The 16,902-nt window shown below is 36.9% G+C and overlaps 1 protein-coding gene across 2 annotated transcripts in view; it reads right to left on the bottom strand.

The window, feature by feature from the left end:
* LOC134347545 (uncharacterized) overlaps positions 1 to 16,902 on the bottom strand; it is a 69,436-nt gene that overhangs the window by 4,596 nt on the left and 47,938 nt on the right. Inside the window, exons 3-5 of one of the 2 annotated variants that reach the window (XM_063049899.1) lie at positions 9,376 to 9,453; positions 6,437 to 6,520; positions 4,416 to 4,491 (exon numbers count right to left, since the gene is read on the bottom strand). In XM_063049899.1, the coding sequence (XP_062905969.1) occupies positions 4,416 to 4,491; positions 6,437 to 6,520; positions 9,376 to 9,453 (238 nt within the window). The remainder of the gene's footprint in view (positions 1 to 4,415; positions 4,492 to 6,436; positions 6,521 to 9,375; positions 9,454 to 16,902) is intronic. The other variant, XM_063049900.1, reaches the window with a different exon arrangement.

The following is a 16,902-nucleotide window of genomic DNA, read 5'->3' as shown; positions in this document are numbered from 1 at the left end:
TTAATAGTAGTAAAACAAAAATAGAATTGTGCTATACAAAACGTGCCCTTTGGGCTGGCAGTGATCCCTATCTGTGCTAATTCCATATGCCTGCATTTGGCCCTTAACACACTATTTCTTTCCTATCCAAACCCTTATATTAATGCCTATCACCTCCGTCTGCTTATTCCAGGTAACTGTTATCCTATGTAGAAAGTATGTGAAGTTAAATGTTTGAATTTGTCCATCAATAAGGTGGTCTGGTCCATAACTTACTATAAATGAAAAATATAAATTGTAGGTTATTTTGAGTAGCATCTGTATGGAATTTAAAGAGTTAAAAATTAAAAGACCATCACCTCTAAACCAGGACTCTCTATCCAATAATCCCTATACCTGTCTATGTGGTTCCAATTCAACTTTGGAGGACACTCTGGAGGTCAGAATGCATCTCTGTTGTTTGAATAACAGAAGCAGCACAGGGTGGAGTAAATTCAATGCCAATGAGATAAAATCATGTTGTTCTTTAAATTGCTGTTCCATTTTCAATCATATGAGAAAGCAAACTGCAGAGAGTATAATAAAAAATGCTCAGCACTTAACCCCCAAAAGAAAGAGAGAAATCCATACACAATTTGGCCATCCCAAAAGAAAGGAAATTTAATTAATAATTATATTGCAATAAACTGAATATATCTGAAGGCATATGGTGCATTGGCCTTCAATCGTGGGGTTGAGTTTAGGAGCCAAGAGGTAATGTATAGCTATATAGGACCCTGGTCAGACCCCACTTGGAGTACTGTGCTCAGTTCTGGTCACCTCACTGCAGAAAGGATTTGGAAACTATAGAAAGGGCGCAGAGACAATTTACAAGGATATTGCCTGGATTGGGGAGCATGACATATGAGAACAGGTTGAATGAACTCGGCCTTTTCTCCTTGGAGCGACAGAGGATGAGAGGTGACCTGAAGAGGTGTACAAGATAATGAGAGTCATTGATCATGTGGATAGTCAGTGACTTTTTCCCAGGACTGAAATGGCTAGCACGAGAGGGCACAGTTTTAAGGTGCTTGGAAGTAGGTACAGAGGAGATGTCAGGGGTAAGTTTTTTATGCAGAGAGTGGTGAGTGCATGGAATGGGCTGCCAGTGATGATAGGGTCTTTTAAGAGACTCCTGGATAGGTATATGGAGCTTAGAAAAATAGAGGGCTATAGGTAACCCTAGGTAATTTCTAAGGTAAGGACAGGTTTGGCATAGTTTTTTTGGGCCAAAGGGCCTGTATTGTGCTGTAGGTTTTCTATGTTTTCTATGCTAAGTGGTGTTTTTTGAAGTTAGGGGTAGAATGAAGCTAGCAGCCTTTGGAGAACTACACAGCATGTGATATTGAGTTTACAGATTTAGGGATTAGATTAAATTAGGCCAACATGAAATTTAAAACTTACAGCCTGGGATACTTTCCTTGTTTCTATATCAGAAGGTCATGCAGTTTACAGAATCTACACTCACTGTACAAAAGCATGTATTCTTATGACTATAAATAAAATCATTGAAATTTTATTGGTCAAAAGGAGATAGTGCAACCCATCGTGTCTGTGCTGTTCTCCACTGTAGAAATCTAATAGGCCCCATTCTCCAGCCTTTTGCTGTAGCATAGCAACTCATCTCAGAACAGAATGGGACAGGCACAGGAAATCCCAGATTGATTTTGCTTACACAATCATTACAGACAGCAAGCTCTAATTGATAACTACTGCATAACTATTTGGAGAAAGAGTTTGGCCTCAAATGCCTTTTCTATGTTTTTGCCCAAAATGTAAGATCTTGTCCCTTGAACTAAGTTTTCCCTCCTGATTGCTTTATTAAACCTTTTCTCAGCTTTCTTTGTTCTAAGGAAAGCAGTCCACCTTGTGCAGGCTAACTTTAGCTGAAATCCTCTTTCTTGGGACAATTCCAGAAAAAAATATTGTTTCTGCTCTAGGCCTTCCACGTGTTTCTAAAGAGTTAACTCAGCAAAATTAGTCAAAAAAGAATCGGTGAGACCTAGCCCATCTGTCATATTTCAACCTAATTTCCCTGCTTTTGTATTCTGCCTCTTTTTATAAATTCCATGATTTATTAAATACTTTCTCAAAACATTCTGGCACTTACAAACAACTGTTTATGTACATAATCATATTGAGGTTAAATTTAACCACAATTTTGAAAAAAAAACTTATTTAACCTAGATATTGGATCACTTACTTATCATCAAAAGAAAAGAGGTTGTTATTCACCTGATTATTTGATTTTCCCCAAGCGAAATTGTGCTAATCATCAAATTGGATTGAGTATTTTGTTTGTAATTTGATTTACTGTGCCTGATTTATGACATCATTCATATTAACAAAAATTGGAGATAAAATCTATGAAAAGTAATGCCTTTTTTTACACTATTTGGAGAAATATTTTGCTGGAGTAGGGAGATTTGACTAGGTAGCTTGAGAATTTGCCACAGGTTATTCATACCTTCTGAAGTCCATGGAATGTATTTAAAATAATAGGAAGTATTTTCTTCAGCATTTAGCAATCAAAGCACTCAATCTGAGGAACTGGAATAGCGAACAAGTTGGTGCACTCATTTCTTGACATAGTGACATAATGGTGATGTTTGGTCTCTTAGGTTTGCTTGACCATCTCATTACAGGAGGCAAAGCTTAAACACAAGTGATTCTACAGATGCTGGAAATCTTGAGCAATGTACAATGTTGGAGGAACTCAGCAACTCAGGTATGAATGTCAGCTAATTACTTCCATCCGTAGATGTTGCCTGAATAGCTGAGTTCCTCCAGCATTTTGTTGTACTGCATGAGTTACAACTGCATTCTGTGGCCAGCTTTGAACGGTGGTATTCAAATAATGCTAAGAAGTTCAGATTTACTGAATTTCCAGCTATAAACAGCCACCACTTCATCTAAACACGGGCAACTTCCCAATGCCAGTCATTTGAAAGGTAAGAAGACGTAGCAGTCTGAGCTAAAGAAAGACTGCAGTGCCAGAGAATCAGCCTGAGGCTGATTTATGATACTTACAAAGGCACTGGAATTGAGTCCTTTCTCAACATTCAAAGGAACAATACACATAGCTCATTCAGTCCTTGCCACAGATTCAATGAACCCCCTACAGACTAAGCAAACATCTTCACAGCAAAACATTGGAATTTGTTGTTTTTCTTAGGCTTCAAGGTTTCAGTATGATTTAGCCCTTCCAAAGATGCTGTGCCACTAGAGAACAAAGGAGTTATTTACATAAATCTATTTTGAAAATGGCACGTTAAATGGTTCTTAAGCTTTGCCAACATAAAGGTACAAACCAAGGGATACATCTGCTATGTTAAACCTGAAAGGAGAGAATGTATGCCTGAGACATGTTTCACATTCAAAGCACAGCCTTTTGCAGGAATAGCTAAACTCGTAACATAGTGGCACAGCAACGAATAGGAACTGACAAGCAAGCTAATTTAAACCCAAGGAACCAATATAGATAAGAAAGAATGGTTAGAAACAGAACCGTGTTACAGTCTACTCTATGTAAAAAAACACTGGATAACAAACATAGATGGTGAATCTTAGGCATGTCAGTAGTTGCTTTTAGATTGAAGAGCATGTGGTTGTACCTACAGAATCTGGAGTGGATCTACGCAGAAATAATAGGTGCAGGAGAGATTAAATATCACATCCAGGTACAGAGGATCACAGACCTCTAGAGACTAACTACCCTTTCTGAAAAAAAAGTTTTATAGGATATAAGGATTCCAAATATGTAAAAGCTCTTATAAATTTGGCAAACTGATTTTGGTCCAGATTCCTTTATCATTGATTTTCTTTTAAACTTAAATACAGTCTTATGTTAAAACGATTCTTAATGACATAAGTACTAAATCTTGTTGTTGCTAATTGGTAAAAGAGAGTAAATACCTTTCCTAGAAATATCCTGCTGCAGTAAAAGCAAGATAAACGGCAAACACATAGTTACTGATTAATTATGTAAACGAAGGGTCTCGGCCAGAAACATTGAATCTTTATTCCTTTCCATAGATGCTGCTTGGCTTGCTGAGTTCCTCCAGCATTTTTGAGTGTGTTACTCTGGATTTCCAGCATCTGCAGAATCTTTTGTGTTATTGAATAAAACTAATTTACAAAAATGACTAGTGTAAAATCCTAATAATTTGGAATATAATGCTATAATTACTTCACACTTACAAAGGATGTAAAATGATCCTTAGGGCATTTTTACAGGAGGTAAGAGGGTGCACAGATCTATAACACATGTATGGTTGCTCTTTGTACTTTGCTGCATACTTCACTCCACCATTTTTATCCATTGCCTACACATCCACATTAACTTTGATTTTGATGCTAAAATCCACCATTTAAAACACACTTTGTAAGTTACTTACCAGATAGATCTTTGGTGACCCAAATTGCCATAAATTGGATCTTCCTTGGACATGGTTGAGAGTGAAAATCTATTTACTTCAGGGGGGAAAAAATGAGAGCTAAGCTAGAATATTATCAACATATTTCAAAAAGCCATAATTCATAATAAAGGTACAAGCTAAAATGCGACAGATGCAAAAAAGGAAGTCAAGTTATCTGAATACATTCTTGTTTATTGTAAGAATACAACTTACATTTTTAAGTTTTACTTTAATGCTTTCATTGTTTGACTTAGAAAGGATTTTACTTTTAAAAATATTAATTTTATTTGATTGTGTCATGTTTAATTATTATTTAATGTACCCACATGTCAAAGATCTTTAGAATCATTCAAAGATTGAGAGTCAGATGAAGCTAGGGGCAGGCTTTGCTACCTGTCATAGATTTTCACAACAATTCAATGCCGAAGGTTTGTTCTGGCTCACCCATGTCTTTGGATAACAGAACAGTAAGTCTTGTTGCCTTTCAAGTTCATGCAAATTGGACACTCTTGGTTGGAAAGATCAGCTTTTTTGATTTGAACCTGGTTATGTAAGGTGTGCAAAGGGACCTACTCAGCAAATCCAGACCAACATTGAAGTATTGAGATGTTTTAACGTAGCAGTGCTGTTTAAGTGAAAATAATAGTTACCTTTTATATAAACATAATTGACAAATTTAAGTGTGGTTTGTGCAGTAATGAGGAAACATAAATGTCATGTCTGCGCAAAACCTGAGGTTAGAGCTAAAGTAAGTGAGGGAAGTTTTCCTTCACTGCCTTCCTGTTAGCAACATTAAAAACACATATGACTCAATCTGATCAGCTCTCAGTACTCACACCCAGCAGTCTCCCTACATCTACCTGTACTATCCTGGTGCAGACATGTGAATCCAATTGATCTGGAGTTCCTGAAATCATAGATGGACAACAAGGACAGGAAGTCCTCAGTGACAACCTGACATCAAGTAGCACACCACTGGGTTACATCTTGCTGTATCCTGAAAGTTTTCTACAAGAGGCCAAAACTGGGATAGAGCTGGGAAGCAATTTTTGACAACTTTTGCATAGAGACAATGAAACTATTAATATTACATTATTTAATTAAAATAACAATATTATAACAAAGTACATGAAAATAACTAAGTTTTGAAATCATAATTTAAAGTAGAATGTAAACAACTGTAACTTTTCTTCCTAATCCTTGGTATGGAAACCCTATTTAAATGAGTTGGTATCTCCATGACTCGTCAGGTCTGGCCGGTATAGGATCATAGAAGTGTATTATACATGATACAAAATAACATAGGTCAGTCCTCAAGCAAAGGCAGGGTCATTATATATCCGTATGTACCTTCCTGTGAAAAGAATTTCCCAAGTTTTGATTTTTTTGTCCATGAAATTATAGAAGCATTAGAAAAATGCAACTTCATTATTTTGGCAAATATATTTGATAAACAAGTGTTGCTGTTCTGCTTACAATTATTGTTAATACATTTCCTGTTGACATCCTTTGATTCACTAGCTCAATAAGAAATAATAAACAGAGAAAATTGTAGAAAGAATTTTAACCTGCAACTAAACATAAATTTTTAACAAAATTATAAACTGTTCTTTTAGCATTATGATCTTCCTTTAACAGCAACATTTCTTAGTGTCCAGAAAAAAATGGAAGAGCCCATTACCATGTAAAATATCTATATGTGGTTCAATGACAATTAAACTTAAATCTAAATGTGAACTTGAAACTCTTCAAGTATCCTTTAACCAAATCCCCTAATCTCATGGCAGAAAATCAGACCCCTCTTCTCCCGATGGGTTCATTAGCAAAGAGTTTTCCTTCTACTTTTTCCTCAATGCATCATTTCAAGGAGATTTCTGAGGGAAAAGCTATATTTTCTGATTACATCTCATCGATGAGTTAGTGACTAAGTAATAGTATTTTGGAATTAATTTTCAAACTATGCCACAGTTACATTTTCTTGTAGAGCTGTAGTTTCTTACCTGATGATGCTGTTCTTCCAACTGATTTTCTTTTAATCCAAAGTAGTATTATTGTTAATCCTAAAATGACTCCAATGATTGATACTATTATAAAAAGTACAACAAATTAACAATATTGCTCATTTATTAATTCACAAATAACGGTTGGAGAAAAGATAGATTATTAAACAAATACTGCTCGTATCAGATAGTTTCCATTTATCGTATGGTCTTAAGCACATATAAGTTAATTCAAAGAAAAGTAACAAAATCAGTTAAGTTGATGTACACTGTGGCTGGAGAAAATGCCAGTAGCAATGTAAACTAATGTAAACTCATCCATTAGTGGGCTCCTGAATATTATTACTGAAAGATCAAAGATGAAAGCCAAAGGCTCTCAGTACAGGAAACCATTAAAGTTCTAACTGTTTATGACAGAAGGCAATAAAGTAAAGCTCCCTTGAGTATCATTGTTTATCTTATCCTTATGTCAATGAGTGTGAGTAAATTTTGTTGCTCACAGTATATATAAAGCTTAATGTAGTCATTTTGTGGATAGACAGACTAACGGGAGCTGGAAAAATTACAGTGGTGCTAGAAAGTTTGTGAACTCTGCAGAATTTCCTCTATTTCTGCATAAATCTGACCTAAAATGTGATCAGATCTTCATGTAAATTTGAAGCTTTGATAAAGAGAACCAAATTAAATAAATAACACAAAAACATTATACTTATTCATTGATTTATTGAGAAAAATATCCAATATTACATATATTTTTTGGAAAAATTATGTGAACATTTGCTTTCAGGAACTGGTGTGACCACCTTGTACAGCAATAACTTCAACCAAACATTTCCAGTAACTGGTGATCAGTGCTGCAGATCAGCTTGGAGGAATTTCAGGCCATTCCTCCTTACAAAACTGCTTTAACTCTGATATGTTGGTGGGCTTCCTTGCATGAGCTGCTTGCTTTAGGTCCTTCCACAACATTTCTATTGGATTTAAGGTCAGGACATTGACTTGGCCATTCCAAAACACGAATTTTCATCTTTTAAACCATTCTGTTATTGATTTACTCCTGTCTTTTGGAGCATTGTCTTGGTTGTATTATCCAACTTCTATTAAGCATCAGGTGACAGACTGCTACCCTGACATTCTCCTGTAAAATGTCTTGATACAATTTTGAGTTAATTGTTCCCTCAACGATTGCAATCTGTCCGGGCCCTGAGGCAGCAAAACAGCTCCACCATGTTTCACAGTTGGTGTTGGTGTGCAGTGCCCCTTTTCCTCCAAACATAGCAATGTGCATTTCTGTCAAAAAGTTCAACTTTTGTCTCATCTGTCCACAGAACATTGTACTAGAAGCATGGTAGAACATCCAGGTTGTCTTTTGAAAACTTGAAACATGCAGCAATGGTTACTGTTGCAGAGCACTGGTTTCCTCCGTGGTGTCCTTCCATGAGCACCATTCTTGTTCAGTGTTTTTCTTACAGGGGACACATGAACAGTGATTTTAGCAACTTCTAGAGATTTCTGCTGGTTTTTTTTGCTGTTACCCATGAGTTCTTTTTCACCTTCTTCATCATTGCACATTGTTCTCTTGGTGTGATCTTTGCAGGATGCCCACTCCTGGGAGAGTAGCAACAGTACTGAGTTTCCTCCATCTGTAGACAATTTCTCTTACTGTGGACTGATGAACACTCAGGTCTTTAGAAATGCTTTTGTAGCCTTTCCAAGCTTCATGCATCTCTAAAATTCTTCTCCTAAGGTCCTCTGAAAGTTTTTTTTATTGTGGCATGGTGCATGTAAAAAGATCTTTCTTGAGAAGCACAGACTCAGTCAGTAATCTGAATTTGTATGTCTTATTTACAGGGCAGGGCACCTCTACAATCTACATCTCCAATCTCATCTCATTGACTGGAACACCTGACTCCAAATAGCTTTTGTAGAAGGCATTATCCCAGAGGTTCACATAATTTTTCCAACAAACACATGTAATATTGGATTATTTTTTTCTCAATAAATAAATGAACAAGTGTAATGTTTTTTCATGTTATTTATTTAATTGGGTTCTCTTTATCTAGTTTTAGGACTTACATGAAGATCTAATCACATTTTTCATCATATTTATACAGAAATAGAGAAAGCTCCAGAGAGTTCACAAATACAGTTCTAGCACCAATATAGCTGAAAATTCTGGGGCCAAAACCATCATAGATCAGATTTGACAGTTAGACAATTTACTTGTATTCTACTCAACTAGTTTTCTAGCTTTACATACAAATCTGGTTCCTGTGTTCAGAGTTTTGTGTATTTCTTCTACAAAGTAAGATCTTTAAAAACTACACTGAATTGTAAGTATCCAGGGAAATCAAGATCTGACAGAAAATACGTACATCCTACTCTCATTTATAAATCTGCTCTATTCAATAATAATCTTTAAAGATTGTTATTGAATACAATTTTGTATCTCAAATTTAATCAGTTAGAAGGTACCATGTATTTAAAATACCCTTTGTCTCATTTACCTTGCCAATACTGAAACACAAAGTCACTACTGATTTCCAAAACTGTTGAGGTATTAATAACTGAAAATATATTAACCCATAATCATAATGTAACTCAAATGCAGATGACCATATTCAATGCCTATTGTCATTTTGGCAGATTTCCTAGAAATGTGAGTAAATGCTAGAAACTAGTGGAATGTTCTTTACACAAATCCCACTCCCACCCACTCAGAAACTATATGGAAATATCAATAAAACGACGCTTGGATTCATCCTTTGAACATAATCCAGTGCTACTGAAGCTTCAAAACCAGCTGGATTTATTTTTTTATAGCTGGTTCCAGAGCTTAAAAAGGATATCAGCAGTGCACAATGACAAATGATATCTAATTGTTTGTGAATTGTATAAATAAGAAACTAAAATTTAAGCCAGGTGCAGTGTTGTATTACCTGAGGTGTATATTGTTGTGAAGCTATTATCTTCTGTTTTTTTCTGGTTTACCTCAAAAGTTTCTGCTTTTTTGGAATCTGAAATATGTTAAAATACACAATGTTAATAGTGGATAAGGCTGAAACCTCTTCATCGTCATATTGTTGGAGTTGATAAGAAAGGGACAAGGGAACTATCCCGACTACAGTACCTAGAAAAAGTATTCACCCGCCTCCCTGCCCCCCCCCCGGGAAGTTTTCATGTTTTACTGTTTTACAACATTGATTCACAATGGATTTAATTTGGCTTTTTTTGACATCAATCAACAGAAGAGACTATCTCATGTCAAAATGAAAACAGATCTCTACAAAGTGTTCTAAATTAATTACAAATATGTAACACACAATAATTGATCGCATAAGTGTCCACCCACTTTAAAATGACAAAACAAATCACACCACTGCAGCCAATTGGTTTTAGAAGTCACATAATTAGTTAAATGGTAATCTGTTTTTGGAGACCTGTGTGCATTCAAGGTGTTTCAATTGACTGTGGTAAAAATACACCTGTATCTAGAAGGTCCAACTTCTGGTGAGCCAGTATCCTAGCAAAAACTACACCATGAAGACAAAAGAAATCTTCAAGCAACTCTGTGAAAAGGTTATTGAGGTTATTAAAAAGCACAAGTCAGGAGATAGATACAAGAAAATTTCCAAGTCACTGAATATCCTTTGGAGTACAGTTAAGTCAATCATCAAGAAATGGAAAGAATATGGCACAGCTGTAAAACTGCCCACAGCAGGCTGTCCTCAAAATCCGAGTGACCGAGCAAGAAGGGGACTAGTGAAGGAGGCCACCAAGAGAACTATAACAGCTCTGGAGGAGTTACAAGCTACAGTGGCTGAGATGTGAAGAGACTACGCATACAACAACTGTTGCCAGGGTGCTTCATTAGTCACAGCTTTATGGGAGACTGGCAAAGAGAAAGCCACTATTGAAAAAACTCACATGAAATCTCGGCTAGAGTTTGCCAGAAGGCATGTGGGAGACTCTGAAGTCAGCTGGAAGAAGGTTCTATGGTCTGATAAAACCAAAATTGAGCTTCTTGGCCACCAGTCCAAATGCTATGTTTGGCATAAGCCAAACACTGCACATCATCAAAAACACAACATCCCTACAGTTAAGCATGGTGGTGGATCATTCTGTGGAGATGCTTCAATGTAGCATGCCCTGGAAGGCTTGTGAAAGTAGAGGGGAAATGAATGCAGCAAAATACAGGGAATCCTGGAGGAAAATCTGATGCAGTCTGCAAGTGAACTGCAACTTGGGAGATTATTTGTTTTCCAGCAAGACAATGACCTCAAGTGGAAAGCCAAAGCTAAACAGGAATGGCTGAAATACAACAAAGTTTATGTCCTGCAGTGGCCAAGTCAAAATCCAGACCTCAATTCTATTGAGAAATTGTGGCTGGACTTGAAAAGGACTGTTCACTCACGATTCCCTTCTAATCTGACTGAGCTTGAGCAGTTTTGTACAGAAGAATGGGGAAAAATTGCAGTGTCCAGTTGTGCAAAGCTGATAAAGAGCTATCCACACAAACTCTAGTCTGTAATTGCTGCCAAAGTGCATCTACTTGAAGGGGGTGAATACTTGTGCAATCAACTATATTGTGTTTTATATTTGGAATTAATTTAGATCACTTTGTAGAGATCTGCTTTCACTTTGAAACGATAGAGTCTTTTTTCTGTTGATCAGTGTCAAAGAAAGCCAAATTAAATTTTTATAGGCACTGTATTACTGGATGCAAGTATTGAAGGAGAATATTCATCCTAATTTAAAATATTAAAAAGGTAGACTTGGACATCTGTTAATAATAGTTTAAGTATGCAATTTAGTTCCTGGCTTCTTTAAAACTGTTTTCCTGTTACCAGATCACTATGCAGCTTCCCTCACATTTCACAAATAAACAAAAATTTCTCAGTCTGCTTCCTCTCTTTCAAGAACCCTACAACTCATTTTCAGTGTTCTATTTATTTATATATGTATGTATGTATGTATGTATATATGTATGTATTTGCATAGTTCATTTTCTTTTGCACAGAGGTTGTTTGTCAATCTTTGTGTATAGTTTTACATTGATTCTCTCGTACTTCTTTGTTCTACTGTCAATATCTGCAAGAAAATGAATCGCAGGGTAGTATGGTGACATATATGTAGTTTGATAATAAATTTACTTTGAACTTTGAACTTCCTTAAAAACACTAATTACTTCATCATTTTAGGTCTATGACACTGGATAATATATCCCATGTGATGCTGATGTGAGTGAACTTATACCTGCATCATTTTAGGTCTATGACACTGGATAATATATCCCATGTGATGCTGATGTGAGTGAACTTATACCTGAACATTTAAATCATTGCACACCAACTCCCCTTTTGCTTGAGTAATACGATTACTGATTGATCCTAACCTTTTATTGCTTTGCATTACAATAAAAACTCTGTGGAACCACCACTGAATATTAATTGCTTCTCGACTGAAGATAAGGCCAAATTATAAGGATCATTCTGACCTTTCAAAGCCTGTGTATGTTTGATAAAATTTTGCAATAGAAATTACTGGTTCTATGCACTGATTATTCTAAAGTGCTGTAGGAACTTGCAATTGGGACATCGATAAAATGATTAAAAAAAAACATAGGCTTTAGAAACTATAATGATAGCAGTTAATATTGGAAATGTAAGTCCAAGAACAGAATCCACTGAAAGAAAATGGTTAATGATTTGACCTAAGTTGTCAAGGGGTACAAATTCAATTTTCAAATGGTATAATCTATCATAAACCACATTCACTGTTTAGTAATCCATTCCTGTTTTGGGCACATACCAACTATTTCAATTAATAATCAAATTTTAAAGTCCTGAGCATCACTTCACTGAGCTTCACCATTGCAACTTTATCACCCACATAATGGCAATGACATCTTTCTCTTTCCCAGAGGATAAGATTGTGCTTAACAAAGATCAGCTGCAAAGGATGAGGGTCGGGTGATTGAATCAACTGTACTTTTAACTCTCATTGATTAGATTTTGCTTGATATCACAGAAAAGTGAAATAAGATATTTAAGACCATAAGATATAGGAGCATAAATAGACCATTCAGCCCATTAAGTCTGCTCTGCCATTCCATCATGTCCAACATGTTTATTATCTTTCTCTACCCATTCTCTTTGTAACTGTTGATGCCCTTACTAATTAAGAACCTATCAACCATTTTAAATAGACCCAGTGACTTGGCCCCACAACATCACCGCTCTCTGGTTAAAGAAATTCCTTCTTATCTCAGTACTAAAGGGATGTCCTTCTACTCTGAGGCTGTGACTTCTGGTACTAGTCTCCCCCACTAAAGGAAACATCATCTCCACATCCAGTCTATCGAAGCCTTTCAATATACAATGGGCTTCAATGAGACCTTCCTTGAGTCTTCTAAATCCAATCAAGTACAGGCTCAGAGCCATCAAACATGCCTCATACGTTATCCTTTTCATTCCCAGGATCATCCTTGTGAATTTTCTCTGGACCCTTTCCAATACCAGCACATCTTTTATTAGATAAGGGGCTCAAAACTGCACACAACCCTGCAAGTCAGATCTGAATAATTCCTAATAAAGTCTCAGCACACATCCTTGTTTTTATATTCTAGTTTTCTTGAAGTGAATGCTAACATTGTAGTTCCCTTCCTTACCAGTGACTCAACTTATAAGCTAACCTTAAGGGAATCCTGCAAGAGGACCCGCAACATCTACCAATGATGTTGCAGATAATGATAAGGAGGGTATTCGTACTTTGCTTTCACCCTATAGTCTTGGCTGATTTACAAGTGAGATGCCACAGTGATACTTCAAGTAATGCATCCATCTGTCAACTTCAGCATCCAGAGTTCAATTGTAACCTCTAGTGCTGTCCATGTGGAGTTTGCATGCTCCTCTTGAGACTCTATGGGTTTCCTCTGATGCTCCAGTTTCTTCACACATCATGAAGATGTGCTGATTGTTGGGGAAATTGACTACAAATCAATCATAGGTTTGTCTGTAATATATCTTGACAAGGACAAATACAATCAAAACAGGTTTAATTGTGTTGAAAACCTCTCTGGCCTCCTTTGTACAATTCCATTTTGCCGATTATATCTCCAGTTTAGAAGGAGTCAGATGCAGATGTCAAGAGCCATGATCACCTTGAAGTAGCATTTAGAATAACCTGTTCCTCTTTTTTAATCCTCTCAACTTTGCATGGCCACTCCTGACTTTCCCTGTCTGCTCAATTTCCAGATGGTGCTCTAATCTGGCTGTAAAAACAGCCTGATACATCACAAGCTTTTAAGTTTATAGAAATTGTATTCAGACATCACCCTTCCTTACTTTTGCAACATTAGCCAAGTATTAGAAAGCTGCAAATAAATAGAATCAACCCAGTCACCAAAAGGTATTGCAGAAAACAACCTTCATGATTCCTTTATTATTGCGAAAGGTTAAGCGGATCATTCATTGCAGTTAAATGATTTTTCAGTTGTGTAAGTTTAAGGAAAGGTGTCGGTTGAAACTCTATGTTCAAAAATAATACTGCCCACAAATGCCATTAAACCCACACACACTGCATGCTTTTGCAGCTGTTAGCCACAGATGTACAGCCTCTTTACAAAGGCACACCCCTAAACAGAAGTGTGTCCGTTCCAATTTTGTGGTCACATGTTAAGTAATAACCTAACACCCAGCAAACAGGTGTTACCTCATCCCAAGTTTCTACTTGATATCTTTGTTTTTGAAACACTTTGCTATTTTAAAAAATTAGAAAATATTTCAAGTGGAGAGCTAAAATGATTCTTATCTCAGTTTGTTTGAAAACTTAATAAAACATTTCTGAAAGGGTCCTGTGCAACAAATGCAGCGAGATTTGTTCAGAATAATACAGCATAATACTTTTAATCAGTAATAGATCCCTTGAGGAAACCTGAGATATAGTGCCTGTAAATATGTATGTGAATATAGGAAATAGTCTTCATAGTTTTAGCTGAATTGTGTGTGAGGAGAAAGAAAGTGGTTCTCTGATTAAAAATGAACTTCTGCAAGATTTTTCATTTGTCTTAACCTGTGAATTATTTGAGTGTTTTTCTATATCTGGTATTCTTTTAAATTCTCGTTCCTCCAATAGCACAAACTAACTACAGTCTGAAACATCTACAAAATGCATTGTATCACCCACTGACAGAACACCCTAAACTGCCACCTGTACTGATGGGTGACAGTGATGGTATCAAAGAAATATTTATACCTGCAGGTTCCCTTCCAAGTCCAGTTATTACCTAGGAATATTATTGTTCTTTCATGCTACAGGGTCTAAGTCTTTAAACTCTGCACTCTACCACAGAGTGAAATTATCTTCACCAGTGGGACCACAGTGAAGCAGACTTAACCCTATCATCTCAAAGGCAATTATGTACAGCAATAAATATGGACTATGCCAGCAATGGCTACATCCTGAAAAATTAAGATCTAAAAAATGCAAATAATGTTGCTTACCATTCAAAACATCAGATGAGTAATATTAACCAGAATTAGAGTTCATGTCAACTTGTTGAAATGCAAGACAGACTGCTCTTTGTAAGGTGAAGTTTAAGAAGATGTAAACTTCCTCTGCATATGCCCCATCAATCTCCCACTTGGCAGCAAATGGTAGGTGGCTGGAGAAAGGGGTGACATGCTGAGCGACAGGAGGTCACATAGGAGGTTTGAATGAGCCCATGATCTCTCTTTCTGTTAGTACTGTGTGTTGGTCAAGACCTTTCCTTTGCAGATTTGTTTGGAGAGTTGGGGGAGGGGGTTTTGTGAAGAATAACTAGGGAAAGAGTAGATTATATTTGCATTCGGGAGAATATTCATCACAGTAGTTTAGAAGGGCAAGTAAAACAGTAGTCACAGGAAGTGAACATGTTTGGTGTGAGTAAGTTGCATGAGCAATTTTAACTCATTTGGCCAAAACCATGAAAGCAGGCTAATTAGTCCTTATGAGTCTTGCATTCCTCCTTTCTAAAACAGGTCGATCAAGTTGGCCAATTGGCAAGCCTACAGAAATGTTGACAGCTGAGGCTGAACCAACTGCTAAGGCTATCAAAGAACTTGAACAATTGAGACTATCTCCTCTGAAACTTTTAAAAATAAATTAATAACACTTAAAATGTAAAAAAATGAGAGGACTTAGAAACCAGCACATTTTTAAAAGCAATCATACTCCAATTAAATTGAGAAATGTAAATACCTGAAATATTTAATGATGTGGCTGAATTAACAACATATTTGCCTCCAAGATTACTGGGGAACAGCTGAATCTGTTACTCTAACACCAGATTCTTTGCGATACAGTTAGAACATCATCAGAAATAATTTGTGTGAAAGTTTGGGACTTCCATGTTTGAACAACAAATTTCCATATTCCAATACGGAAAAAGTCAATGGAATGTCAGCATTTTGTTGGAATTTTTCTGGATTAGGAAGTGTGTCAAAGGTTACAGGGAGAAGACAGAAAAATGGGGTTGTTAGGGATGATAAATTTGCCTTGATGGAATGGCTGAGCAGACTCGATGGGTCAAATGGTCAAATTCTGCTCCTATGTCCTAGGGTCTTATGGCCATTTTAAGACATTATTTTAGCACTCAGATGATTATAGAACAATTGAGACAATCTCTGTTTAGAAGTACTGATGCAAACACAGTAGGAGTAAAACAGGCCCATTTTCAATGGCATTGGAGATGCACAGATGTAGCAATATACAATAGACTGTTTTCATGACAAAGCAGAACTGATCTGGACTAGAAGAAAGTGTACAATCTGCGGTGAAGCATTATAAGCTTGAGCAGGCACTGCAGGTTCTAGAATCTTCTTCTGGGCTCTGCCCAGATTAAAGTAATAGAGCTGGATTGTCCATTCATCCTCCACTATCCCTTCCCACCGATCTCCTTTCCGGTACTTATCCTTGTAAGCAGAACAAGTGCTACACATGCCCTTACACTTCCTCCCTCACCACCATTCAGGGCCCCAGACAGTCCTTCCAGGTGAGACAACACTTCACCTGTGAGTCGGCTGGGGTGACATACTGCGTCCGGTGCTCCCGATGTGGCCTTCTATATATTGGTGAGACCCAACGCAGGCTGGAAGACCGCTTTGCTGAACACCTACGCTTTGTCCACCAGGGAAGCAAGATCTCCCAGTGGCCACACATTTTAATTCCACCTCCCATTCCCATTCTGATTTGTCTATCCACGGCCTCCTCTACTGTCAAGATGAAGCCACATTCAGGTTAGAGGAACAACACCTTATGTTCCGTCTGGGTAGCCTCCAACCTGATGGCATGAATACTGACTTCCCTAACTTCTGTTAATGCCCCTCCTCCCCTTCACAACCCATCCTTTATTTATTTATTTATTTAATATATTTTTAATATTTTTTTGTTTCCCCCCCCCCACTGTTTTTTCTCTCTCTTTTTTC

The sequence above is a fragment of the Mobula hypostoma genome, chromosome 6, assembly GCF_963921235.1.
Source record: "Mobula hypostoma chromosome 6, sMobHyp1.1, whole genome shotgun sequence".
NCBI classification, from domain to species: Eukaryota; Metazoa; Chordata; class Chondrichthyes; order Myliobatiformes; family Myliobatidae; genus Mobula; species Mobula hypostoma.
Note: the sequence above shows the minus strand (reverse complement) of the source record. Positions and strands in the feature narration are given on the sequence as shown.